Consider the following 27,356-nt stretch of genomic DNA (forward strand, 5'->3'; position numbering starts at 1 on the left):
ACGAAGCTGACCCCGCCAGGCATCCGATCCAGGCGTGCTGCCGCACCACACAGCAAACAGAAGCAGACCCAGGTGTTTAGGAGAAGTTAGTACAGCAGGCATCAGTGGCGTTTGAAATTTATTTACAGGATAGAAAAGGCACCGCACCCGTTACAATTCTTCGCGGACACATGTACCATGCTGTAAAGGAAGGGAGGAAGGTGGGAAAGAAAGAAGAGGGAGATAGAGGTGCTGTACTGGAGGGCTACAATCCCCTGCACTATAATGGCTTCCGCCTCACCACACTGTAGTGGTCCAAAGTGCCCTCTTGAATTTTTTTAGGCAAATGTCGCATGATCCCACAAAGCTGCCGGGTTGTTACTCAGAGATTACATTCCAAGCAATAAAAAAAAAACATTACAAGGGTTCAGTGCCGCTGAACCAAACATTGAGCGAAAGCATTAGCTGCGGGTGACCAAGAGCTTTTTCTTCTTCCTCAGCCCACATACTATAAAGCCCCGCTTTAACCAAGCCGTATGAATGTGCCTTAGTGACCTATAGGGGTAACATACGTGAATGCCAGAGTCCTAGCAGGCTATTCTGACATAACCGTCCCATGTGAAACGAGAGACCCAAGTTGGCAGCTCCTGCCCATCTCTCGCTTTTGTGTCACGTGGGGTGTGATGTCACGCACTGCGCCAAGGCTGCGACCGTGCTACACCGACCGCTCGAGTTGGTAGCCCAGCTCTCACCCTACAGTCGCGTAGGGTGTCACGTCACAGCGTCACGGGGGTAAGACGTGGCTACCGGTCGCGCTACGCTGAAGGCTCAAAAACTAGAGTAGTATTGCTTTCGCAATAAAATATCTATGTAGGTTAGAGAGAAGCTGTGAATGAAAAAATGGGCAAGCACCAAACGAAAATTGGTGACACAGTATTCTTGCCTTGCACAGGAGCAGATGTGCCCACAAATACGCCACATTATGGTTATGTTTCCATTTTAGGCCACGGAAAAGCACATAAGGCCAGCAAAACCTTTGCAGCCTTCCAGACAGCTAGGCATAGGGATTCTTGCACAAGTTCATCTGTAGTGTAGTGCACGCCAATTGTAGCGAACAAAAACTTAATAATGAATTTAATTACTGACATTATGATGACAATTTTTCTGTTTGGGTCGACTTGGCAGCATAACCAATCTACAAAAACAATTTTTGTGTGCTGCCCTTTGTATTTTTTAAACCAATCGGTAAAGCTTAATTTTGACCACCCAGCCCCACCCCACACATAAAGGTTGGTTATATTCTTGCCGTGGTGGCTCAGTGGTTAGGGCGCTTAACTGCTGAACCAAAGGATGAGAGTTCAATACCAGCCACAGTGGCCGCATTTCGAGAGGCAAAAAGCAAGGTGCCTGTGCGCTGTGGTCCTGGTTCTATTAGCGATTACCTCAGCAAATACATCCCCTTTCCATGCATTATGATGATGTTAGCGTAACGCCAAGATTCTGGTAGGCTCGAGGTCATGATACATTGCACATAGAGGACAGCCAGTTTCTATAGCGTGCAATATCCCCAGAGTTTTTCAATATAGCTGTTGTTACCTAATCATTCCATGCTGCTTTTTCCCTTAGAGTTGCTTTTAAGGCTTTCTTTACTTCCTCCTTTGTTGCCGGCAGAATGTCCAACTGCACTGTACTACTACTCCTCTCATACCCACCCCGATTCTTTGGCTTTCCCAGGTTAATAAAAGTAGGCATGGGCAGCCAGAGCTCATAGTATAAATGAAGACAACTAATCCAAGGACAAATAAAGAGAAGACAGAAGGTGCCCAGACAGTTAGGTGGATGATTGAGATTAGGAAGTATATGGGAATAATTAAGGCAACCACAGCAGGCAAGGGTTACGGGATGTTGGAGAGGCCTCTGCCCTATAGTGGATGTCAGGATGGTGATGATGATCCTGATCTATCATTTCACCAAAGGGAAAGGCTCCCTTATGATGAGATCTGAGGCAGTAATCAACCTTGTCAGCAAAAGGTAGCATGACTGAATTGCCAGAAAAGATGCACTGATATTTAAGGTCTCTTTCCTGATTTCCTTTCTTTGTGGGGTTGTACTCCCTGAGCAACATGTAACACGTGGCCGCTGCAGTTTGCTTTGCTCGTTAGAGACTCCCTGTGGGCCAGGGCACTGTGAGAGGGAGGGGACGCCAGTCATGCTGTTGACCCCTTCTGAAGAGAGCTCTTCCGAGAACTGGTTTGGTTTGGCTAGCGAGGTTTAATGTCCCAAAGCGACTCAGGCTATGAGACGCCGTAGTGGAGGACTCCGGAAATTTGGACCACCTGGAGTTATTTAACGTGCACTGACATCGCACAGCACACGGGCAGGGTCTCTGTAAGAGAGAGGGGTGGGGGGGGGGGGGGCACCAGTCATGCTCTTGACCCCTTCTGAAGGGGGCTCTTCTAAGAACTGATTTGGTTTGGTTTATGGGGTTTATTAGTACCAAAGCGACTGGAGGGCTCCGGAAATTTGGACCACTTGGGGTTCAATGTGTACTGACATTGCACAGCACACGGGCACCTAGCTTTTCACCTCCATTGGAAAGCTGCAGCCGGAATTCAATCCCGCATCCTTGGGCATGGTAGTCTAGCATCACTGCACCACCGCGGCAGGGACTTTTGAGAACTGCTGTAATTCAACCTTTCCTTCTGTTCTTCCCGCGCGTGGAAAGCGAACAGGGAGACTGCTATCGACTCGGGCAGCAGAAGGTGTGTACATTTTTCCTGCGCGAGGTGCACATGCATGCAGGCTGTGCCCTCGGCTTGCTCTGATCTGAACCTGCAGTACGTGTGTAAGGCATGCACTGATAACAGTACACCTTATCAAAAATAACCCCACATCTTGTATCATGGTTTGGGTCTTCAGTGTGAAAACAGTGCAATTAGGATAGCAAGGTGGAAAGTAAAAATGTTTTATTTGTAAAAGGAATGATTACAGAGTAACTCTGCAACTATTTTTGCTCAGAAAGAAGTGCACGCACATTTCAACAAATTAAAAAAGAGCCCATTTCTTTCAGGGCTCGTGTCAACAACTACAGCAACAGTCTCTCAGGAAACAAAGCACTTCCTGACTACTGCTATTTCCAGACACTATTGCACAAGCTAAAAGACTAACAAAACAATTAACATTCCTGAGGAAGCTATGACGACATGACTATCCAGGCTGCCTCGTAACATATTAAATGCCATGATCAGAGATTGCACTAATACTGTCTGGTTTCGTATGAAGGTATACATATGATACATATTCAGGAGGCCAACAGAAAATTCTTACTGAAGCGTCAAACTTGCAACGAGTAGAAAAAATCAGTTATTCAAGAAAAGAATTATATGTAAGACCATCACTTTAAGATTAGTGAAATATTACAGTAGTACAGTAGAGGAGCAAACATACTTCAAAGCAGAAGGTCTGTTTAAACTTAACACTTTGTAAGTAATATTTTTTTTTATATATACCACTATAGTACTGTCCCCTTTCTAAGACTGACAGCACTGCACAATAGAGGGTTATATTTCAGACCAGAAAACTTGGTAGTTAAATCTCGTTACAAGAGACACTGTTACAAGAGACACTTGGTTATAAGAGACATTTGAAAATGGTTTGGTTGGTTTTCCTACGTCTGCCATGTTAACAACATTGCATACAAGAGACATGGTTACAAGAGACACTCGGTTACTGACAAATTTTCAGGTCCGTGGAGTAAATTCTTCACTATTTACAAGAGACACAATCCAGGTGTGCTCATGCAATGCATCTGGAATGTACCAACTCGTACATGATGCACTTCAGATTCCCTTAGCTAAATTCTGTTCCATATCAGTGTCCTTTTTGTTGTGTATGTCAGGAACTGAGGAGTACTTCCCCATGATTGGAAAGTCAAAACGGCATCGCATTACTGTTACCTACGAAGCAAATCAAAATGCATGAATGACATTCAGCATTTTTAACTCCTCGCTGTTAAAATTTGATCACAAGATGAAAGCTTAGAATCCTGATGTCTTTCTCTTTGAGAATCACCTGAGGGTGATAAACCTGTAAGCATCTGAGGGTGACGAGCATGTAAGAGTGCCTCAAAGGTATTAGAGCAACAGGAAGGCTTGCAAAGTAAAGTGCTTTACATCCAGAATTTGGGAAGGAATACACTCTGCACTCACAAAAATACATACTAGAATGAATAACTTCTTTAAGCTTTCCTGAACAATATCCTGTTAATGCGTGCGAATGCATTTATATACTGACGTGCAGTAAACTGATCAACACAGTGATTTTAGAATTTTTGATTACAAGAGACCTTGCTTACAAGAGATATGTTTTTCGGGTCCCTTGAGTGTCTCTAGTAACGAGGTTTTACTGTATAATATCCAACTTTGTGAGTAAGCATTGGTTAATGGTAAGGGTGTCCCCTTTTAGAATGGACAGACTGTGTTAACGTTAACATGACCGCGTTAACGTTAACAGAACGGGACCATTGTGCTCCTGAGTTATATCCGCTGCCCCTATGCCATGCAGACACATTTGCTTGGTTAAAGTGGTGCTTTATATCTATGCCAGGTGGCCTTTCACATAAATGAGTAGCATACAACTGTATGCTAATGAGTATGAGTGAGATAAGATTAATTAATTAAAGGAATAGCAATTAATAATTAATTGGGGCTAGTAACAAAGTGCATGTACGCAAAGAGAGCTGGCAAATGGGAGCCATTAATGCTGTCACGTCAAGCCCTGAAAGACAGAGCTTCAGTGCCACCCTAATTTTTCGTTTACTCCACGAGTATTACTGTTTACCATGCGGGCCTGTCTACAAAATGTCTTTTCAGCACATTTAAAACTGGATGCAACAAGCAGCGGTGTACTTATAAAAACCTGAGTACTTTTCAATTTGAGCTTAATATGTTAAGCCGAGTCTTTCCTTGGATCAAGAGAGCATTTCTGCATTGCAGATATGTCCGACAGTGGATCATAATTTTGTGTTTCACATTACAACACTCTTAAGACTGCATTATTAAAGTGCATCTTGAATGAATGCACAAGGGCGGGTCACAATATAGCATTTGTTTTGACCTCTTTGCACTGGGGGAAGGACAAAAAATCAGTTTTCTTCCATGCTGCAGAAACTGGAACAGCAGTGTCTCTTGAGGCACCCCTAAAGGCACTTCACTGTACGTTCAGGGCCATGAGTTGATTCGCGCATTGTTTGTCCAAACTGGCAGTAAACAAAGCAAAAACAAACAATAAAAGGAGACCGAGCGCTCTGGGCCATCAAGACGAAGCTTCAACTTGGATCTTCTTTGTTGATGGGTTCTGCGAGTTGCTTCTTGCACCTGCACGAACATTACGTGGTGAAAGGTTGTGTAGGCCTGTTTCACCACTAAGGGTCCTTAGCTGCCGCACCTGCAGTGACATCTGGTGAGCTGTGGTCAAACAAGGTGAGCGGCCATGCTATGTTGATTTCCTGGCCTAAAGTGTTCACCAAGGGAATACTCATTAAGCAACTGTCCACTGCCCACCAAAAGACATCCACACATTGCAACTAAGGTTACAGATGAAACTGGAGTCAGCTACTGAAAATGACGCTAGCAGCCTTGCAGCTGTGAGGCACTTTTCGATGCATCAGTAATGCGGCAATGATGCCAAAGCATACTGGCTATTTGTACAGCGTGAAGCAGTGCCAAAGACCTTTCGTCATATGATGAGCTGAGGAGCAAGGTAAAGTGTACATCGAGGGACAGCTAGTGTTTACCAGATGACATGATTGACCACACAATCTATTAACTGTGTGTGATAAAAGAAAAATATTGTGTAAATTCATGCATATTATCGCAGGTTCCCTGGTGAAAATATGAAGTGGGTATCGAAGTGGTCCCATTTGAAAGCAAGTGGTCTCACCAAGGTTCATTTGTGACGTAAAACATTTGCATTTTTGAACATAAGGCCTAACTAGTGTGGTTCTTATTGTAATAGCTGTTGGCACTGTAACCTACTGAACTCTACTTAAAATTTCTGCTATCACCACAGAAAAAAATGCATAGAATAACTTTACTCTACAGGCAAGCTACATTGGTGTCAGTATGAGAGTTTTCACAAAAAGGATACATAAACAGTGGGTGCATACATATCGAATATACTAAATATCTGACTCATTTCTTGTGTGTTATATGTAAGCTTGTGTGCTTGCCTTAACGTCCACGAAAGCATGTAATTCTGTGTCAATTCTATTGCTTTTTAAACTGAGAAGTGGTCCCAGTTGTCAAATGGCCCCACATTTTTCCAAGTGGTCCCTGTCTGACTTGGCAAAATTTCCACCTGTGTTAGCAAGTGTCAAAGAACAGCATGGCCAAATACAACTGCAAATGTCCTGACTATATTGTAGCGATTGTGTGAGCCTTCCATGGATCTTTTTTTATTTGTACATGCCATGATCTTCTTTCACTTGTACATACCATCACCATCGTCCCGTGGTGCCGGTTCCGGCATGCGCCTGGGTTCGTGATCGAATTAAAACGCTAGACAAGGTATTGCTGGCCTTGCCGTCACAACCTTGCCGTCTCGACCTAGCCTTCTTTCACACACTGAATATATTGCCACACCACTGACCATCTTCTGGCGCCATCAAGTGGCCGAATGTCTTGGCACGTGGCTAAGCGTCATCCTCGTCTCTCTCGGGCTTCGCTTGATTAAAAAGGGCCAGCTCTGGCCCAGGCTAGCTGCCATTATGCACCGCTATGTCCGTACCTGCCGTGAGTGCCAGCGGCGGAAGACACCACCCATTAAACCAGCCTATCGATCCCCCGAAATTCCCATTTCAACAGGTTGGCATGGACTTACTGGGCCCATTTCCGAAGTCCTACATGGGTAACAGGTACATAGCGGTTGCCACTGACTACCTCAGCCGCTACTGTGAGACCAAGGCCATTCCCCGTGGTACCGCAGAGGAAGTTGCGCATTTCTTCATTCACAACCTTGTACTCCGTCATGGTGCGCCAACAGTTGTCTTAACTGACAGAGGAACCTCGTTTACGTCGGCACTCACAAGTGAGGTACTTCGATTCAATGGCACCACCCACCGCAAGACAACAGACTATCATCCTAAACTAATGGACTGACTGAGCGGCTAAACAAGACAAATGCCGATATGATTTCTTATGTAGACGACGATCATGGGAACTGGGACCGAATTCTGCCGTACATTACGTTCGCATACAACACTGCACTCCAGGAAACAACACGCTTCACTCCATTTCATTTGGTTCATGGACGCGAACCCTTGACTATGCTAGATGCCATGCTTCTTCCAGATTCTACTCCCTCCACTGTTGTGGGGGCTGACCAATTTATTCGTGATGCAGAAGCTGCACGCCAGCTTGCCCGACAGCGAATTCGGCACTGGAGCCCAATACGGTTGCGAGGGCGCTCTGAAAAGCTTCTGCGGCGTTACTTTGGACCTTACGAGGTGCTCCACCGCCTCAGCACGATGAACTACGAGGTGCTACCACAAGGCACTGTCCGCTTCTCTCGGCAGCCGAAATCTGAAATAGTTCACGTTGCCAGAATGAAGCCATATTACAATCGTTAAACCATTTTAGGGTCCAAACTAGAGCCAGAGGCTGTCCCGTATAACTTGCCCTGCTTTTCTATTATTCCCCTACGCTTGCGGCATCGGGTCGATGCCTCTTGGAAGGGGGGCAATGCCACACCGCTGACCATCTTCTGGCGCCACCAAGTGGCCGAATGTCTTGGCACGTGGCTAAGCGTCATCCTCGTCTCTCTCGGGCTTCGCTTGATTAAAAAGGGCCAGCTCGGTTGTTGTGCTGCTTGCTACGTGTGTTGGTGACAATATACAGTTGTTAACCAATTTTTCGCGGCATTTTAGACAACTGGTGGCCTGGTGCCTAGGGAAGCTATGGCGAGAGTGAATGAATACACAACCAAAAAGTGGCTGTCACATGAAAAACCTAGAGAGTGGCTACCATGGAAGGAGGAGGTTATAAGGAGGGCAGAGGAATGTGCAACAGAAGAATGCAGGCCCATATCGTCAAACAGAATCTATAATGACTTTTTTTTGTTGCAAAAGCAACACTCCGACAGCCGAAGCGAGACTTCGGATGGCAGCAGCTACGATGTGAAGAGGCGTAGCTACAGTCTTCTCATAAAAAATTCAGCCTGCCATGACATTTAAATTCACGTTACCCCTATGCCACAGGCAGGAGCTGCCAACTCGGGTCACTCCTTTCATATGGGAGGGTGATGTCAGAATCAGCCTGCCAGAACCGTTTGCATTCTCGTTACCCTTACAACATGCAGACAAAGTCCATACAGCTTGGTTAAAGCATGACTTTATATGTGGGCTGGCAGCTTAAGCTCTAGCGTCATACCCTTAAAAGATGAGCTTAAGTGTCCTCAATAATGTAGCACCTTACACTGATAGGAAGTGATAGGGGAATAATGTAGCAGGCAAAAAAAGCATTCACCGTTGCTTTCGCAATTCGACTAGGGTTAGCCAGAGCTAAATCACAACTAATTTTTTCTGATTAAAGTGCAAAGCCTTAGTGTCACCTTAGCTCTTCCAATTTTTTTTCTTGCGGAAACAAGAAAAAAAAACAGTAAAACGTGGTTAACGTTTGAAATGATATGGCCGCTGCGGTCGGGATCAAATGCAAAAGTCACTGAGACACCACGGCAGGCACAAGAGAGGAGTGATAGATAGAAAGCCAGCGCGAAGGAGACTAATAACCAGCCACAGAGAAAGAAGTCACTGATCTAGAAACGTCCACAGTGACACACAAAAAGCGGTGGTTTAGCTCTGGTTAACAAGAATGCGAAAGCAACACAGCTTGGCGACAGCTTGTTTCTGAGCTATGGTTGTGCTATGGTTAGGCTTTGTGGTTATGTTTAGCTTGGTTGTGCTTTGTTGTTATCTATGGAGGCAAGGATGAAGTATGGCTATTAATTGGAACTAGAGCAGCTAGCTTCAGAGTCACACTGAGAGGTCGAAGCACTTTGAGAAGCAGCACGCTTAGCTGCCTCTCTCTCAAGCTGTTGCTGACATCGGGCGGCATGCACTTCCTCTGTTTCTTTAGCACGTTGCTTCTTCCTCACCTCAGTCTGTCTTCTTGCTCTCTCCTTGCCTTTATTCACAGCGAGACAGTTCAGCCGAGCAGAAGCGCGCAGGGTTATACCCCGAGGCATCACCTCCTCCCCCGGAGCGAGCGCCGGCGAGAGGGAGGAGCTAGCGCGCGCGTTGCTAGGCAACGCACGCCATCTGCTAGGCGCGGCGGTGGCTCAAAGTCACCGTAGCTCCTCTTCGCGGCGTAGCTGCAGCTACCTGAGGTCTCGCTTTGGCTGTCGGAGTATTGCTTTTGCAACAAAACTGTCCATTACAAAGCCGCCGAAATGAGGATACAGTAAAGTTATGATGACATGGAAGCACAAAGGACAAAAGCCATTAAGTTTTACCTGTAGGCACAGTCCAAGACTGGGATACGGCTGGGCTTGCTGCCACGTGCGGCCAGTTTGTTAGGCGACTGAAGTGCCCTGTTCAGAGCCCTGCAAATGTAGTTTGCAAATGGTGCGTCTGGCAGAAATAAAAGTAACAAGCATGCCTTGCATTCTGCTGTAGAGTATCACATTTAAACAGAAGCCTACCAGTTGTAAATATGAGACCAATTATTGGTCTTATAGCTTTTTACCTTCCCCACACCCACTGCTGCTTTCTTATTCGATATATAGGGGTGTGCAAATATGCGAAATTTCGAATATGAATCGAATGTGTTTGTTATTCGATTCAAATTTAAAAAATATTTATATTCGGAATTCTTTAATATTTGAAAATTACTGAATACACCGAACATTTCAGCGCAGACTTCTAGCTTCACTGCAATGCTTGATCGCGTGGACTTTGCAGTGCACCCTCAAAACGTCATGGGGCCTTTTTGTGAACAGGGCCTTCCCAACAGTGCGTGCAAGGTATGCATACCAAACCAAACCAAATACTAAACCAGGAAAAAACGTCGTTCTCACTTTGGTTTTGTCTCAAATGCAGACAACCATAGGAGTTCATCAGATAAAGTTAGTCATATAAATGCTTTCGACAATGTCTCCAGGTCCATTCGATAAGTTGGTCATTTTTGCTGGTCCCTTGAAGGCCGAAACAATGAGAGTTTACTGTATTAGGCAGCGATATAACAGCTCTACTTAGTTTCATGCAAGTCCTTCTTGTACAAAAAGAAGAAAAAAAGAAAGAAAGAAACAAACGATGAAACATGTAAAAAATTAATTCTTGAATATTTGGTAGGCATATACTTCCGTGCAAATCTAGTTCAATTTTATTTGCAAATACCATGTGAATTCTGAAATAAACAAGACAAATCATGTTTGCCATTTTTTAATTTTCTTTCTTTTTTTTTTACAGATAAAATATTTTATATATTCGATTCAATATTTGAAGGCATCATTTCGTAATATTCGTATTTCGATTCATATATTTGAAAATTTCAATATTTACACACCCCTACTGACATGAGTTGCTATTCTTGCACCAATACAACTATGCTACAATAAAATGCCTCGTTTTGTCAAACAAAATGTCCTAGCTCACAACTTACGGCAGTGATGCTATTAAGGAAAGCAAATAACCTATAAGAAACATACACTTCCTCAAGACAAAGAGAAATGTATTCTAAATAATTCGATTGTTTGGTAATGACAAGCACTATGAAAAAGCAAATTGAACACTTAGCAGGCAAGGGGCTGATATTCAACTCCCAGAGAATCCGGCTTATTGAGTTTAAAAACTAGTAGCAGACATTGTTGTCTAACGATTTACTGTTTGAAAAAAAAAAAAAAAAGGCAAAATTTTCCTTGTTAGCCACTTCCAACTCATCACAAGCAAGCGGCATTATAAGCAGCAGCATCCGAGTGCCTTAAATACTTATGTGCAAAAAGGAAAAATGATGCATATATATGTCAGGTTTTTCTTTAAAAGACCTTTGACAACTTCAAGAAAAAGAGAAAATTTCATTTCCCTCCCACTTTTTGCAAAAATAGCCGAGTTAAACGCTAAGAAATGGCTGTTGTCAAGCTTACCTTGCATTGTGAAGGTGTGGTGATGAAGGAGTTCTCTGCTGTTTCCCTGTTAAAAGCGAGTGGAAAAAATAAAAAAAGCTTCTCCTAACTGCACTAGCTTTGATGATACTCTATGCATGCATTTTGATTTTGGTAGTGTATACACAATTCAGTGCGACAGCGCTAAGGATCCCCTTCAGCGTGAAATCTGGAATCCTGTCAGTAGCATCCAGCATTGCGCCGTGAAGCTCTGGATTGGTCAAAAGGTATGATGTCACATTTGTAGTGACGGAACTGAAGAGCAAATAACACATTACATAATTTGTGTTTATAACGCTCCACCATGGTTAAACATTATTAGGTTGCAAATGAATTGCGCTGAAAAGAAAGCGGGATAATTAGCAGGAATTCGAAGCTCTGACCCTATTGGGCTGTGCAACTACAGCATACATTTGTAACCACATTCATACATTTGTATGGCTTATTTAAAGCGGGATTTTTCATGTATGCCCATGTTCTTTCGCATAATAATTGTGACTGTGAAGACAAAACTGCGTCTGTGTATACATCGGCAAGAGGAATCGTTGACGGGGCCCATTGATGCTGTTGTGCCATACGCTTAAAGGGGGAAAAATTAGAGTGTCGCTCCAATTTTTCATTCCAGAGATTCACAGTGTTGCTATGGCGATTATCCATATAATTAAAAAAAAAATGCCACGGGAAAAACATGGGAGCAGCAAGTTTACATTTTGCCCACAAATGTGCCATCATGACCTACCACCCTTGTTACACTTTAAATAAGCCTTGGCGTGGAGCAAAAAGGATATTTCACACTTAACACACAGCACTGTATTTAGAATTTCAAATTTATAAACTTAAAAAATACAAGTGCACATTATATGAATGCTATATGATCAAAGGACCAGCAAAATTTACATGAAATGAGCCGCAAATACAATAAGGCGCCAAAAATAAGACATAGCATGGACAATGACACTAAAAGAGCATGTGCTACTCGATAGGTTCAAACTATTTAAATTTATGCACTAAGTTCATATTTAAACATAGAAGCTTGGACAACAAAAGTCAGGCTTTTGCAATGTGCATGCACAAAGGAAGCTTTACAAAGGAAGCTTTAAGGAAGCTTTAGTAAGATTTACTAAGCTATGAGATATGTGCATGCACAAAGGAAGCTTTATAAAGGAAGCTTTAAGGAAGCTTTAGTGAGGTTTACTGAGCTATGAGAGTCCTCTTCAAAGAAAGCCCGCAGCGCAGTCTCTCACTGGCCAAAATTATTATGATTAACCGAATAACAGCTTGAGGGACGAGTTCCCAGAATAACAGCTCACCAACCCAACCCAACTCACCAGACTGGAAGTGTTGCATGCTGATTGGCAGCCGCGAAGAGCGGTGACGCACTGGCCATGTTCCGCAGCGTACACCCCAACCCACATCCTAAAAGGACCAGGAAATATTATAAATTCTTCCCAACTTTACTTTAAAAAAGTCTGACGATCTATGAAGGTGTTACAGGATTAGCTTGGCTCCTTAATTAGGGTAGCAACAATGGGCAAGGAAAAGCTGGACTTGAAATGAGGGGCCGCCTACCTACTGGTCTCAACACTGAGACCACTGGGGATGCTGATAGCAACTCCATCCAATTTTTGTTCTTAATAATTAAGAGTTCAGTCTCTGGTTTTATTTGGTTATATTAATTTTCGTCCAGCAGCAAATGAGGCATGTCTTGTCGAGAAAATGGGACCTAAAGCTTCTCCCGGCGCTCAATTCAAACAATTAAAAAAGACCTCTGTGACTGCCATTACCAAATAGTGCCATATCCTGGCTCAAGGGACCACCTGGGGTTCTTTAACATGCACTGACATCACACAGCAAACTAATGGCTTTCTTCCAGTTTATCTCAAATCATCAGTTTGTGAAGGAGTTAAGTAAAAAGCAGACTGTTCACTCAAAAATACCTGGAACAATATGCAAAACAGACACTCACTGTTTAATCATATTATCCAGGGTGTTCATAATTGAAATATCCGACTTTTTCAAAGGGTACTCAGATACTTAGAGCAGTACACAAAAATGATTTGTGTAAATCGGTTATGAGGCCGAGTGGACTCAAACTTTGAGAGAAATTGTCATCATAAACTCAGTAGTTAACTAACATTCAATAATAAACTTTTTATTCACTACAGTTAGCAAGTATGTTTACACTGAAAACTTGTTGAAAGTGGCATTCTAAAACTGTTCAATGTTGTAGAACTTCAATAATATGCATGTACCCCAAGATACGCGTCTAAATTTTCAAAAAGCCCCCACCATCTAATTACGTATGCGAGACCATGGAACTGTGCAAGAACCTCCTCCTAGATGTGACCCGGGTAACTGTGTATGGTGCTTTTCCTGACGAAAATGTGGATTAACAGCCAATGATGATAATGTTCTTTCAAGAATGAGAATACTGGCCAAGAATAAATAGATATCACTCAGCAAATCGTGTCCCTTGTCTTATCGAGCGAAGTGCTATATACCCAGTAGATGTACCATACTAGAGGGAGCTTCATGCCGATTGCTGCGGTGTTGCACATGCATAACTAGTTGGTTTGGGGCTGAAGGTTTAGATGTGCAATTTTCAGGATACAGGAGCGCCATAAAGGTTTGGTTTGGTTTGTGGGGTTTAACGTCCCAAAGCAACTCAGGCTATGAGAGACACCGTAGTGGAGGATTACGGAAATTTCGACCCCCTGGGGTTCTTTTACGTGCACTGACATCGCATAGCATACGGGCGCCTTGCTCTTCGCCTCCATCAAAAAGCGGCCGCCGAGGCCAGGAGTAGATCCCGCATCCTTGGTAACAGTAGCCAAGCGCCGTAACCACTGCGCCACCCCAGTGGGGCTAGGAGCGCCATAATAACTGTACAAAATAGAACAGTCTTCGAATGACACTGCATGCGAGTTTTCAATTAAACATAATTAATGAACTTTAGTTATTTACTAAGTTTGCAATGACAACGTTTTCCAGAATTTTTGTCTGCCTGGCTGTACAAACCCATTTACACAGACAACATTTGCAAACTGCTTTTAACACTTCTTTATAAATATATAGGTAGTTAATTTTGAACACTCTGTATGTTTAGGGTGCATAAGATAAGACGTTGAACTAATTTTACCTGGGGAATAACTGGACTTATTCAGCACTGAGCTACATGTGTTTGTTTATTTGCAAGGATAGAGGATAGAAAGTTAAAGAAGCAGGCTGACAGTTGAAATGATGAGATGAGGGCTGTCATCTGCTTAAACTTCATATTGAGGGCAAGGCACTCATGCAGCACAGAGAACTAAAAGACACTATCTCCTGTACATCAACTCATCTTAATGCAAAGCTCACTCCACTAATGATTACTGAAAAAAAAAAAAGAAAAAAAAAAGAAAGGAACAGAGAAAAGAACTCTGCACAGATATCACTGCAGCATTGTTGGCGTAACCTTTACTTCAAGCAAAAACCCTGAAACTAGAGGAACGGGAAACTAAGTGAGTTATTAGCAGTACCAGAGTGCACATAGTGTGAACGTGCTTATGTGCCCAGCTACGAAGCTGAAACGGTACTTTTCGAAAACTGGAGAGGAGTACAGAAGTCTGCCTTGCACCTCTGCATATTACGAGTAGCTACATGCTTAGCCAATAGCTGCCCGGCACTGCTTACTGTGCCTGTAAGCGTTGTGTTTGGACTACTGTTTCACGAGTTTAAGTGATGCTGAGGTCAGGAAGAGGAATGGGCACAGGCAAGGCATGTTGGGGCAAAGAGAAACTTAGTAGTGTTGATTGTTGGGCCAATTGGTGAACCAAGATAATGAAGAAAACATTGTGCAAAACAAGATGAGACACAAGGAAGAGACACACACACGAGCGCAAACTTTAATCTAAGGAAACAAGACCCCAGTTTCAGAAGCTCTGTCCTTACAACACTCTAAGGCAGTGCTTTGTTTGCCAAAGAAACAACAAGGTAGACAATTCACGCTGTCTTAGGATATACAGTGGGTTCCAAGGGAATGCGAATGTAACAGGGTACGACACAGTCCGGTGAGTGCATGAGATTAGGAGTCCTAACTCCGAGTTTGCACTATCAGAGCTAGGAAATGGGGGGGAGGGGCAGAACTTTGCTACACAAGTGCCTCGTACCTCAAGGCCGTTTTTGTCACTCACAGAAGAGGTGGCTGCGCATTGTTCAGCTTTCCTGATGGACTGCAACTGTGCAAGGCAGCGATTTGCATCGCGACGGATGCTCTCCACGGGATCTTCAGCTGCAGAGGTCAATGCAAGGTCAGTGTACTAATGAATAATGCATGAGAATAAGTGACCGAATGGTGCATCCAAGTTAGATGATCAGCGACAACTTTCGGTTCAACATACTGCTCCTTCAATGCTCAATATGAACGCAAAACGAAAAATTCATGAAGTGTAGTCAGGAGTGCATTCCTGCCAAATGGTAAAACTGCACAGCATGTCTTTTACATGTGCTAGCTTGCAGTGCAGTACACAGTAGAAACAAGATATTGCGTTCTTCACACGATAGGGAGCGAAAAGAAAGAATACCAGTCAGGAAGCATGCATGAGAGATGTATGTACACTGTTTAGTATCCAGAAATGTGGCGCAACAAACACAATCACATGAGAAAAAACACAACACAAAGTGCGCCTGTATTGTGTTTCTTCTCATGTGATTGTGTTTGTTGTGCCACATTTCTGGATACTATGCAGCACCAACTCAACCCTCAAGCTGTTATTTTGGTGTATACTGTTTTCCGCCATTTCTTTTTACACGCTCCGGAGCCAGCCCAGGCAATTGTCTCATACAGCCCTGCCCACACTGCATCTGCTGAGACATAATTTAGTTTTTGTGCCTGCGGATGTCCGCACAATTGCGGCGCAGCAGAGAAGAAACTGCACCAACAGCTGCAGCTAGATTCACGCCATCAGTAAGCATACTTTGCTATGTTGGCGTGGGTGCAACACGGCGCCTCACATGGTGGTCCGCCATGGTCATTCTGTGCGTTCTAAGCGTGGGCTGTCAGAATGCCATCACGGGACGAAGCAATACTGAGAAGTGACATTCGAACCCTAGTGTGCGGGAACAATGTTGCAGTTGCAGTGAAGAGGCAAGGTCTGTGTTGCATGGATTTCTATGTGAGAGCTTGGACGGGACTGCAGCACTTAGCAATGAAGATGGGCTCTAATGAAAACAATATGTTAAATGTTACTGAGATTGCAATTATTCTGAAAGCATAAAATATAGGTGATGCTGCTTATCAGTACCTGTCATCATGTCTTCCTGCTTAAAAATAAGGTTTGTGTGTTTTTCATCATGTTCAGAGAACAACTAAAACGCCAGACTTTAGGAAGAACACAAACTGCACAGCCCTCGTAGAAATACCAGAGAGCATTCATTTAACTAAAATTGTATCTTGAAGGTGCATCACACGCTCATGACAGGTGGTGTCGCACTACAGTGTTCATTATGAAACTTTTCCACTGAGAACAGGCATTCATTTGACAATCTTCCCGTCATATTTTGTCAACACTGGATAGTGCTTTACCATCAGTCAACCTTGATTTCTGTAAATGTGATGCATAAGCAGATCGCGCAGTACTGAGGCTGTTTTCAATACAATCTCTCGCTTCAAAGCATACACCACAGACTTGGTACAGCCTTCCTCACCAGCCAGTCGATGTAGGTGCTGCAGAAGGTCCCACTGTGCCAAAGCACAAATGTCTTCCACAGTGGAGCAGAGCTGGACAAACATGACCCTGCTGCGACAGCTCCTTCCCTGCGCCAACTCTGCACAATACCCCACATAAGGAACATGAACAGTTATCACACCACAAGACACCATCACAGGAGTCAGCAAGAACTCTCGCTGTGTCTATCCCAGCTCCATTAAATTTTACAACCTCATATTGTCACTTATCAGCTAGGTAATTAAATAAGCAACCACAATGGTTTCTGCCTTAGTCAGCTTTGTTCCCAACTTCATCATCTGCTTTCATCATATAGCTTTCCTTTGTAACCGTATGGCTGCGCTTGGGTAGATGTCAATGCGTAATTACCCCTTTATTACAAATTTGCTCAACATGAGGGGATTCCCCTATATATTTGATCCACTTATCACTACACTTTATGGGGCAAATCAGTAAGCAATACCATTCTCCATACCTTAATTGAACTGTAGGGCCTCATCAGACACTGTCAGCAAATTCAGCATACACAAGCTTAACGCAGTTGAACCCAGATATACTACTATCATACTTGAAGAACATTGCAAAATAGTTCAATGCACAAAAAATGGCAGCAGATGAGCTTACCTGCAACCCAAAAGCAAGAATACACTAATCCTCCACGTGGGTCTTTTACACAAGGTACTAAAGAGAATAATTTGTTCATAATAGTTAATTCAAGATGTCTAATTTCTCAACTGGGCTCAACTGTGTTCTCACTTCCAAATTAAATTACAGAGCATCGTAGAAGTCACCATGTTTGAAGCGGCCCTCCACGCACTTTCACTTTCATCTGAACTGCAATTACGGCCAACCCTCAATGATTCAAACTTCTACTGAATTGAAAGTATTCAAATTCATGGACTTGCAATAAGAGAGGCCATTATCGTACACTCAATCATGATTAAACAAAAAGCACGAGTCCAACCAATACAGAATTATATCAAATCAAGCAAGTTCAAGTTAACAAGTGCCCACTGTAGCTGCTTGCTCTAGGCCAGAACATTATCGATTATTAATTGGCTGTTAAAATCCATTGCCAGAGCCGTCTCTTCACAAAGGCACTACGAAATCTGGGGCATGCACTCTCGCATTTGGAAACCTTCTCCCAAAGGGTAGACTAGGCTGCAGTCATACTGACCTTGAACGATGTCCTTGAGAAGCTTTTCCTGGCCACAGAGGCTGTACTTAAGAAAGGCCACCAGGCTCTGGACGGCCGCTATGCGACAGGGTAGTGGTCCCTGCACAAGCATACTTACACTAATTTCCAATGAGAAAAAGAAAAGCTATTTTCAAGCTGTTGACAAGCAAAACGTTTTGGCTGACTTGTTCCAACCAAGTTGGTTAACTAGACTTAAGTTGCACAACACAAGCTACTGCTTGCTGAAAATTGAGGCCAACTTGTCTACAACCTAATACATAACAGAAGGTTGTGCGCACAACAAGTTGGCCTCAACATGGCCAGCTTGTACACATTTTGCACCTGAGTACGCATTATACACACATTTTACGTACCAATGTAGTCGTGGTGTTGGGGAGAGGAGAAACAATGTGAAAGAGCAAAGCGTAAGGGTGTGCCCCTTCTTTCTTTTCTCCATGGGAGCAGGAAGGAAAAATTCTTCCGAGCTTTCTCTCTCCCCTTCCTCCCTCTTCTCTGTCTTCAAACAGTGCCAGATGCTTTTACTACCAAGTCCCTAGCACTCAACGAAGTCCCCCATCGCAAAAGCTGAAACATGCCATGTTATCCTCGCGAGCATCTTGGCGCACTGCCAAGGAATGCACTGTGGACTGCAACGACAATGCAAAATGGGGCACGCAATAATGATTAACGTTTTTTTTTTTTTTAGAATTCTCAGCGTGAAAATGGGGGGTGGGTCTATTATGCGAGTAAATACGGTACCATTTGTCACCACCATGACAGGTGTCAAGAAGATTTCTGTACATCAAGTTATCGATATATCACACAATCCCTTTGCCCCTTTGAGTTCGATATATATATCTGGGTTCAACTATAGTACACGGTTGTCTTGAGTATGCAATTCGAACGATGTGTGGGCCGTTGGATATAAAGGAACTACATACAATGACTTCAAAAAACAGAAGAAAAGGTTAAGAGAGTGTAAGAAAGAATGATTGTGATGCCAATCGTTTCTTGAACATGAAATCTAAGGATTGACGAAATCCCCTCTAGTTGGGTAGTAAGTTAATTTAACAAAAAAAAAAGGGGGATTCGCCAACCAAAGGTTTGGGCGCAGAAACAAGATGTTTTGACTTCCTTACAGAAATCCTGTTAATTAACAACTACATTCGCTAACAGCTACACTACCAGCATGTGCCTCTTTCTAAGTGTAGTTGTTAGTGAACAAGGCTGCCGTAGAGAAGTCGAAAAAATCATTTTTAGGAATCCATTCATTCTTTTTCTTGCAAAAATTTCTTGAACATAATGCATACTATTATTCTCAAGCCCTAACACACTCCTAACTAGAGCTCAGCACAGCAAGTCTGTCATTTTTGCAAACTGTCCTGAAATTCGGCAAGCACTGACTGCTGCTTGAGTCCGTCGTAGCAAGCGCTGAGTGACTTGTTCCTGCAGGCAGAGAGGAATGAGAGGACCAGCAAGGCAGCCAAGAGCTTTCCACACAGCTACTTCTTGGCGCCACCTCAAACCCAGATGCTCCAGACACACCTCTGCACTGGACACCAGCTCGACCAGATGGGCCTCCTGCAACACCAAATAATGTGAGCGGTCTTGGTTGTGAACTGAGGGCCTTCATGAAATACAATTAACCAAATAGTTCAATACTACAATGACTAAGCACAAAGCCTTGTTGCACAATTCTGGCTTTGGCATTCAGCTACTGATGATCGCGGGATAGAATTCTCGCGAAATTTCGATGGAGGCGAAAAGCAAACGGGTTCCTTGCAAGCCGTGCAATGTCAGTGCATGTTATGCAACCCCAGGGGTTTAATTCCGAGTCATCTACAACAGCATCCCTTGTAGTTTATGTATTGCTTTGAGATGTTAAATCTCACAATAAATAAAAAAACGATGCATGTGCAGTGTCTTGTAAGAGTAGGACCAGTATGAACACTAAGAGAAAAAAATAAATACTCCACAAGGACGAGTGACAAGCATATGCTTTTCTTTTTTGGAGACAGTTTGCCTCTGGATGATCGTGGACATTCTTGACTTCAGTACAGGAGTAGGAGCAAAATTCGTTCTGTGCAAACCTACTGTTTCATTTAACATTTCAGCCATGAAGCAACCTGAAACAAAATCCTTTGTGTACACTGTTTGCACGGCTAGCCCAGTAGCGATTTAGTCTTGCACAGAGATTGCATTTTTTCAGCCTACTTAGTTTCAAAGTCTACTCGCTGTCAACACTTTCTTCTAGGTGCACCCAGGTGAGAAAACATAGTTTGCCTTTGCCGACTGGGAATAACCAGCATGCAAGTTGCAAAAACGTTATAAACATATGTATGTATAAAATAGACGACAGTTTGAACAGGGTCCCCAAATAATTGTTACAACATTAAAATATAAGAGATCTTGTGCCAGTTTTTGAAACATGCATTATCAATAGAATGAAGCCACTGCCTACTACAACACATCTGCAGACGTTTTCAAGGCTTTCTCACGAGGCAGGCACAAAAGATACTGCAGTGACTGCTCATATATACTCTGTCTACTCTAACTGCTGGTCCGAGCAAGAACACACGTTTCCAAAATAAAGGAAGTTTGAGAGAGGAACGACGGGGCTTCCTGCTCACCGTACAGCAGTCGTCACAGCCAACACAACATGGCAAGCAACAGCGAGCACGGCAAGCCGTCAGCTCCTGGACAATGGTTGAAAGGCCATCCGCCAGCAGGCCTTCCGCAAGCAGCAAGCAGGCCTCGGAGAGGAGCAGGCGTGGCCAGCCCACAATGTCTTGGCCGTTGAGCAAGGTTACCACCTGTGTGTGCCGTTATTCCATGCTTTTCTCTGCTGCCCTCATCCGAGTGTAATAATTGGCAAACTAAGGTTCACCCTGGATGCAAGTACCAAAACAGACCAATAAGGAAAGTGCACGAAGATGTAGTGTGGTTGTCTTGTTGCATACTATCACACTCAATATGGCTTGCAATGCAAACCGAGTCAACCGAGTGAGGTTTCCGCTTTAGAGTAAACCAAATTTCAACTTGAACTTTTAAATTACACAGTAATAAATGTACATCATAAAGAGGCATACGTAACATATTATACTGAGTCACTGCCCATCCCCCCTTTAGGCAAAATGTCGGTTATGTAAAGGCTACCAAGCCATTGACTAACTATTAGAAAATGCAAGCCGCATACCTAGCAATTTGTGAAAAATACCCTCCCGAACGTTGTGACCAAGAAACAAACAAACAAGCAAAAAATAGCGAATGAGCTAGGCGAAGGCAAGTGACGGCTTTGTTAACACATCATCTTGAATTTTCACAACACTTTGCCTTTGGTCTTATTCTTTTCCATTTTATTTTTGTTCTGCGTTCACTTTGAAGCACATCAACACCCTCATCACTTTGCTAGCTTATAACTTGGATGCCTTTCTCACTGTGCTTTTACCTAGTTGTACATTCTTCATTTTCCTTTCTAAATTTGTGTTGACACTTTCTTTATTTGTTTTGTTTTTGTACTGCATTTGCTTTTAGGCACAGGCTGATCACAGCTTCAAAAGTTGTGCTCCTCTGAAGATGCCCCCATGCAACGCAAGCAGTGGATTTCATGGGCAGTAAAACACTGTTTAATGAGCCTAGCAACCAAGATAACACCACACGATTAAAGTTGAGTTTATCTGTTTTTTTTTTGTTTTGTCCCTGAGGCAGGGCTCACCCCATATTTTTCTACAAATTTCAGGTGGCAGGGAGGGGTGGGCCTTGACATGGGGTATTACAATAGTCAATTTTTTTTTATTAATAACAAGAAATTGGATGGGGCTGTTCTAGCTGTCCGTTTATTGTCACAACCACTTGACAGCCAGTCTTTAGTGAAACTTTTTTTCATGCTTTGTCCTTTTTGCGGATGCTACATGTATGCGCAACCCATACCTGACCGATTCCTTCTGCCATGGCAGTCCGCACGAACAGGTCAGGATCAGTGCACAGTCCTTTCCACGTGACCAGCAGCTCGGCTTCAAAACATTTTGCACCAACAAGTCGCACAAAGTCCTGAAAGCAAACAGAGCAGTGAAATCACTGGGAAAAACTTACATTATCGACCTGCATTTAAGGGTAAAATTAATGCTCAACAGCAGAGTGCTCTCAATGTGCACAATGTTCGCTCAATGGCTAGATAGAACAAGTGGGGCCGCTATGAGCAGGTGCCTGTATTTTACCCAGCCAGGCACTGCCTCATCTAGCTTGCAGAACTCCAGATGGCAAAAGTATATAACCGAGTGCCGTCAAGTCGTACTTGCTAATTTTGTAACTTTCAGTTTATGCAAACTGAAGCCGATAGTTGTCAACACCAACAGTATAAACAAGTTTGCTTTCATTCAAAACTTTGCGCAATTTGAACAAAACAGGATGTTGAAAATGCAGAAAAGCCATTGCTGTCCAGAATTTTCATCACTAAAGATTACAAGGTGTAGATTACAGGGCCATCGTCATCATTGACTTCATTTTATTTGACTTCGTGTCGGTGATCGAACCTGCGAGTTTTCACTGCAGCACTTTTTTTGTAACAATATTTATTGCCTCGGGACATGAGCTTTGTATGTGATGAAGAATGAAGAACTGATTAAATTAATGGAAAAGGTTGGTTGATCTTATGAAGTCCAGGAGTAAGCGATGACATGCAGTACTTGTTCAGAAGAAATTTCATCAAATACATAGTAACAAAATCTTTTTTTGCCCGCAGAAAAATTTGAGAGCACCAACTCATATGTTTGGAGTTATAGATGAATCTTTTTTGTATCTCTACGCAGAAAGCATCCCAGGCAAAAGCGAGCAAGCTGCGCTGCCAAGGGCCTGCTCCTAATTATGCCCACTATTTGTTTAATTGATGGCCCGCCACTGACTTGGTCTGCGTCCACGTGGTCAAGCAACCAGCCCCAAGAGAACCTTTGGCAGGGTAGCGCGATGAGGGCGGGGATGCAGCACTCCCTCCCCTCTGCTGCCACCATAGCATGCAGTGAAGCGACTACAGCTATTGCTGCAAAAGTAAACATATTCGCCTCGCGATTGTTTGAACTGATGGTAAATGGCCATCTGGTTTCTAGACGCCATGTGAGAAAGCAGACTTGTAGAATTTTGCCATAGATCCGTGCCTAGCTGCACTTGAGTGCAATCGGTCAACGAAATAATTAATGAGCAATAAGAAAGAGAAGAAAATGTTTTGTGCTGTTTTACTGGCACTTCAAATTCAATCTTTTGATGATTTACTCAAATGCAGTGAAACCTCAATATAATAAATTTGGATAGCGCTAAAAATAGTAAAGTGTAAGTAAAGTCCCAGTTCCTCTTCCATCATAGGATAGTTGAAAAAGTGAGAGCAAAGGTGCTGCGAGAATAAGTAGGGAAAGGAAGAAATGGCCTAACATTCGCATAGATTACTACATTTTTTCTCCTTTAAAGACATTTTTGATAAAAAAATTTGATAAAGTTTGATTTTTTGATAAAGTGTTTGGCCACAGTGACCTACTCCCCACAAAAATGACATCACCACATGCACGCAACCTAGGATGCAAGGTAAATTTATCGCAAGATTTTTTCTTTTCTGAAAAAAAAAAAAAAAAAAAAAATCTCCCCAAGTGTATTTTATTTGGCTTTAGCACCACGCTGATCAGCTGTGAGGAGAAGGCAACTTTACGTATGCATTTTAGAAGTAAGGGAAAGCATGCGGCAAATAGGAAAACAAAAAAGTGAAGCGGACTATGAAGTGGAAAGAAGGCGGGCAGTTTGCTGAAAAAGTAAAATAATAAAAGTACAGCAAGAAGTAGGGAAGGGAAGAAATGGCCTAACATTCGCAGCACGAAGCACGAGGAAGTGGTGGAGGTATGGCTATGCAATTTTGGTGCACTTCACTGTCGTGCACATTTCTCACCTTTTCCTTCTTAAACGACAAAAACAGCAAAAGGAGACGCCATGCTAATGCGAAGCTTTGCTTTTCACATTAAACCAAACTCAGTTGTATTCGTAGCCACATTGTATTCATGCTAAAGAGGTACTTACACAAGATCTAAACACAAATCTGATAACTGAAAGAAAGAAAACTGCACATTGAGACGATAAGAGAGGAATGGAAGGCATGTTAGAGTGGCTTTTTTTTTTTCATAAATCAACAAGACGTGCTCAGTAATTAGCCATTTAATTACCTAATACAATCTTCAGGGCCATGTCATCACCTACAACTTAGTAAAGACTCTGATATAGTAAAGAATTTTGCCAGTCCAAGTGACTTTACTATAAAAGGGCTCTAGTACTGTATTGCATTTTGCCATGGTCAAACCTATTAAAGTCAGTGCGAGGTATTCGCCTATTGTTGAACATATATGGAAAGTCTCTAATATCTATACCTTGAACTTGAATATGGCCCGAATGTCAAACACATTTGCATTTGTGTTAAAAACTTCTTAATATTTGCATAGCCCTATTTTCGACCCTTTTAGCTGCTATGCACACCATTTTGTATGCAATGAACCCAGAACTTTTCTCAGATTGTCCTAAACCTTAGAGGGTTTCTTTCATTCAGGTAGATTCAGCCCTCCTCACATCGTAGCTAGGAAGTCAGCTAGCAAGTGCAAAAAATTATTTTTTGCAACAGTGAGCTGGGCAGCATGCGTTTTGGCACATTTATGTAGACACATTGCATATAAAGTAGACTGTCATTTCATTTAAGCTCCTGATGCCATTGAAAAAAAAAAAAAAAATAAAGAAACCACCATGCTTGTGCATTTGCTCAAGTGCTTACCATATTGTCTGGTTATTTTGATACTGCGATTTGTGGACTTCTTCTAAATATGCTCACAAGAAATGAAAATTTAGTGTTCCATGCTACAAAATTACTACCTATAATTGAATTTTTTGAGATTGTTCAGGCTATTTAAGTGGAAGAGTTTTCGGTTTCAACAGAAATGGGGGGGGGTGTCTCAATGAGTTCAGCCAAAACAAAATTATTATAAAAAGAGAAAAGAAAGTAAAATGTCTACAGGTGAAAGTTGGAAAGAGTCTAATATTACCTGCTCTTCAATGATCCTGAAAAGTCCAGTCGCATGTTTGGCAAAAACAGAAGGAATACAGAAAGCAAAACACATAATCAATCCGAATAAAATCTGAGCATAGCAATCTGCACCATATGTAACAGTCGCATCTTTATGCACACCAAGAGCTGTCGCTGAGATAGCAGAAACTCCAATATATCCAAAATAACAGTAATCAAGTGATACCTTTACATCCAAAACAAAGTGGGCAAGCTCGGCAGGTTTGATTGCTAGCATCAAGGATGCCCAAATTCTTTTAACCACAGAGAAAAGAAAAGCGAACTGCTATACTAGTATGCTCAATCAAAAGTAACTTCCGTGCCATCAACAGTGGGAAAGAGATGGTACAGAAGACAAGAATCATTAATAACCTATTTAAAAAGACCTCAAAAGAAAATGAACCCAAGTATAATGAAAAGAAAAAAAAAGAGAGAAGCATAGTGAATAATGTTCTTGCTTTCTTGCCCAAAAGGGCTAGGCTATATTACTATGAAAAGCATACTGATGTAGCATAAATAGAATACTTATGTTGAACCCTCTGCCATGAACAAGATCAACGCAGTCATTCCTACTGGCAACAGCATTCACAGTCGATGAAAATACATCCATCAAAGAGCACTGGACAGACAATAGGAACATACCAGTTTGCTCACTTAAACAAAAGAAAAAAAAAAGGGTGCATGTAAGAGGTGAAGAAAAGAACAAAAAAATTCTTGTGGTATATTTAAAAATGCCGCACAACTTATTTATGGGGGTGAACGAATATTAACAACTTCAAATACAAATAAAGCATGGTTGTCATGCAATTCATATTCATATTCCAAAATCAAATATTTGAAATTTTCTAATATTCAAGAATTATCGAATAGTACACCAAAATGTTCTAACTCATCGCAGACTTCGAGCTTCACTGCAATGCTTGACCGTGTTGACAGTGCAGTGAAGCATCCTCAAAATGTAACGGGGCCATTTTGTGAAGGGAAACCTTCCAGAAGTATACGCATGCTAAGCACATGACGAAAAAGAGTAAAAAAAACCTTTAGTCTTATTCCGGTTTCATTGAACTTTATAACATTTAGCAGCGATATGACTGCTCCACTAAGTTTCATGCCCGTCATTTCTGTAGAAAAAACTGCTGTATCGATCCAGTATAAAAATTGATACTGTCTAATTCTAGTTTAATGTTGGTTAGCAAATACTATAAGAATTTCGGTATAAACAAGATGAACAATGTGTGCTGTTTTCTTATTTTCAATTTTTTTTCCCACTGAGCAAATATTCGATATTCAACGAAATTTTTCCCTCATATTCGTATTCGAAAATTTCAATATTCGCACACCCTTATTTATTTATCACACAGTTTATTGGCTTATCCGTCCCCCTTTTATAAGCAGGCTGCGTTTTCCCCTCACAAGAGAAAGACATAATCTCTGTGACCCTTCCATATTTTGTTGCCACACTGTCACTTTCACAGAGCCCTAGCTCAATGATAACGCCAAGGTCGACAAATTAAAATCAAAGGACTCGAGACAATCTTACTGGAAAGAATCGGGCACACGCGTGACGGCACAGGATGGCGTTGGCTTGGGATGCGGATGCATCTATGACAGCAGGGCTACCATGCTTAGACTCGTGCAAACCAACTGTAGACAACTCTCGGTAGAGTTCCAGGAGCCATCCATCTTTGTCCACAATCCCTGCAAACAGTTTAGGATGAGGCAGGATCAGAGAAATGCCTACAAAGCAATGCTGGGTTTGATCTCAAGGACTGTTGCCGTCGTATTCAGACTGTATTGTACAGTTAAACCTGCTTATAACAAATTTGTAATATGTTCGCAATTTTTCTTTACGTCCAGGTTTTCGTTATATGCAGTTTTCGCTTGAAGACCCTGAAGGCCCGTGCATAGTGAAAACCAGATAAGGAATTCATTATAAGCGAATCCACCTTGCAAGTGTTTACAGTAAATCAGATTTATTCGAAGGCATAGAAACGGTGAAAATTTTGCGATCGCTGCACGACTGCAGCGGCAGCCTCTGCCGTGGCTTGCAGGACAAGTCTACAAGAGAGTGAAGAAAGAGTAGAGAAGGAATCTGTCGGGGGAGAGAGGGCGGCGTCACCGAGCGAGTAAACGCCTGCGTCTTCAACCATGTTCACGCTCGCCCACCCTTATTGCCTTAGGAAACCGGCACTGTCTCCGTCGCTAGCGAGCTACGTTATTTCCTCTACCGATGTGTGGGAGCCTGCGAGCAACCGCGTGG

The 27,356-nt window shown here is 42.6% G+C and overlaps 1 protein-coding gene across 3 annotated transcripts in view; it reads right to left on the bottom strand.

Annotated features, from left to right (window-relative positions):
• Positions 1 to 2,863: 2,863 nt before the first annotated feature.
• The window catches only part of LOC146172725 (serine/threonine-protein phosphatase 4 regulatory subunit 4-like), a 42,224-nt gene continuing 17,731 nt past the window's right edge, over positions 2,864 to 27,356 (bottom strand). Inside the window, exons 9-19 of one of the 3 annotated variants that reach the window (XM_084584152.1) lie at positions 26,637 to 26,794; positions 21,946 to 22,065; positions 20,646 to 20,828; positions 19,420 to 19,596; positions 18,016 to 18,115; positions 16,819 to 16,938; positions 15,306 to 15,403; positions 12,462 to 12,549; positions 11,116 to 11,161; positions 9,487 to 9,576; positions 2,864 to 5,354 (exon numbers count right to left, since the gene is read on the bottom strand). In XM_084584152.1, coding sequence (XP_084440278.1) covers positions 5,306 to 5,354; positions 9,487 to 9,576; positions 11,116 to 11,161; positions 12,462 to 12,549; positions 15,306 to 15,403; positions 16,819 to 16,938; positions 18,016 to 18,115; positions 19,420 to 19,596; positions 20,646 to 20,828; positions 21,946 to 22,065; positions 26,637 to 26,794 — 1,229 coding nt within the window. In that variant the 3' untranslated portion in view covers positions 2,864 to 5,305. Of the gene's footprint in view, positions 5,355 to 5,408; positions 5,491 to 9,486; positions 9,577 to 11,115; positions 11,162 to 12,461; positions 12,550 to 15,281; positions 15,404 to 16,818; positions 16,939 to 18,015; positions 18,116 to 19,419; positions 19,597 to 20,645; positions 20,829 to 21,945; positions 22,066 to 26,636; positions 26,795 to 27,356 lie in introns of those variants that run through there. The other 2 variants (XM_084584150.1, XM_084584151.1) reach the window with 2 other exon arrangements.

Source organism: Amblyomma maculatum, chromosome 11 (genome assembly GCF_055883805.1).
Source record: "Amblyomma maculatum isolate TAMU_Amacu chromosome 11, ASM5588380v1, whole genome shotgun sequence".
NCBI lineage: Eukaryota > Metazoa > Arthropoda > Arachnida > Ixodida > Ixodidae > Amblyomma > Amblyomma maculatum.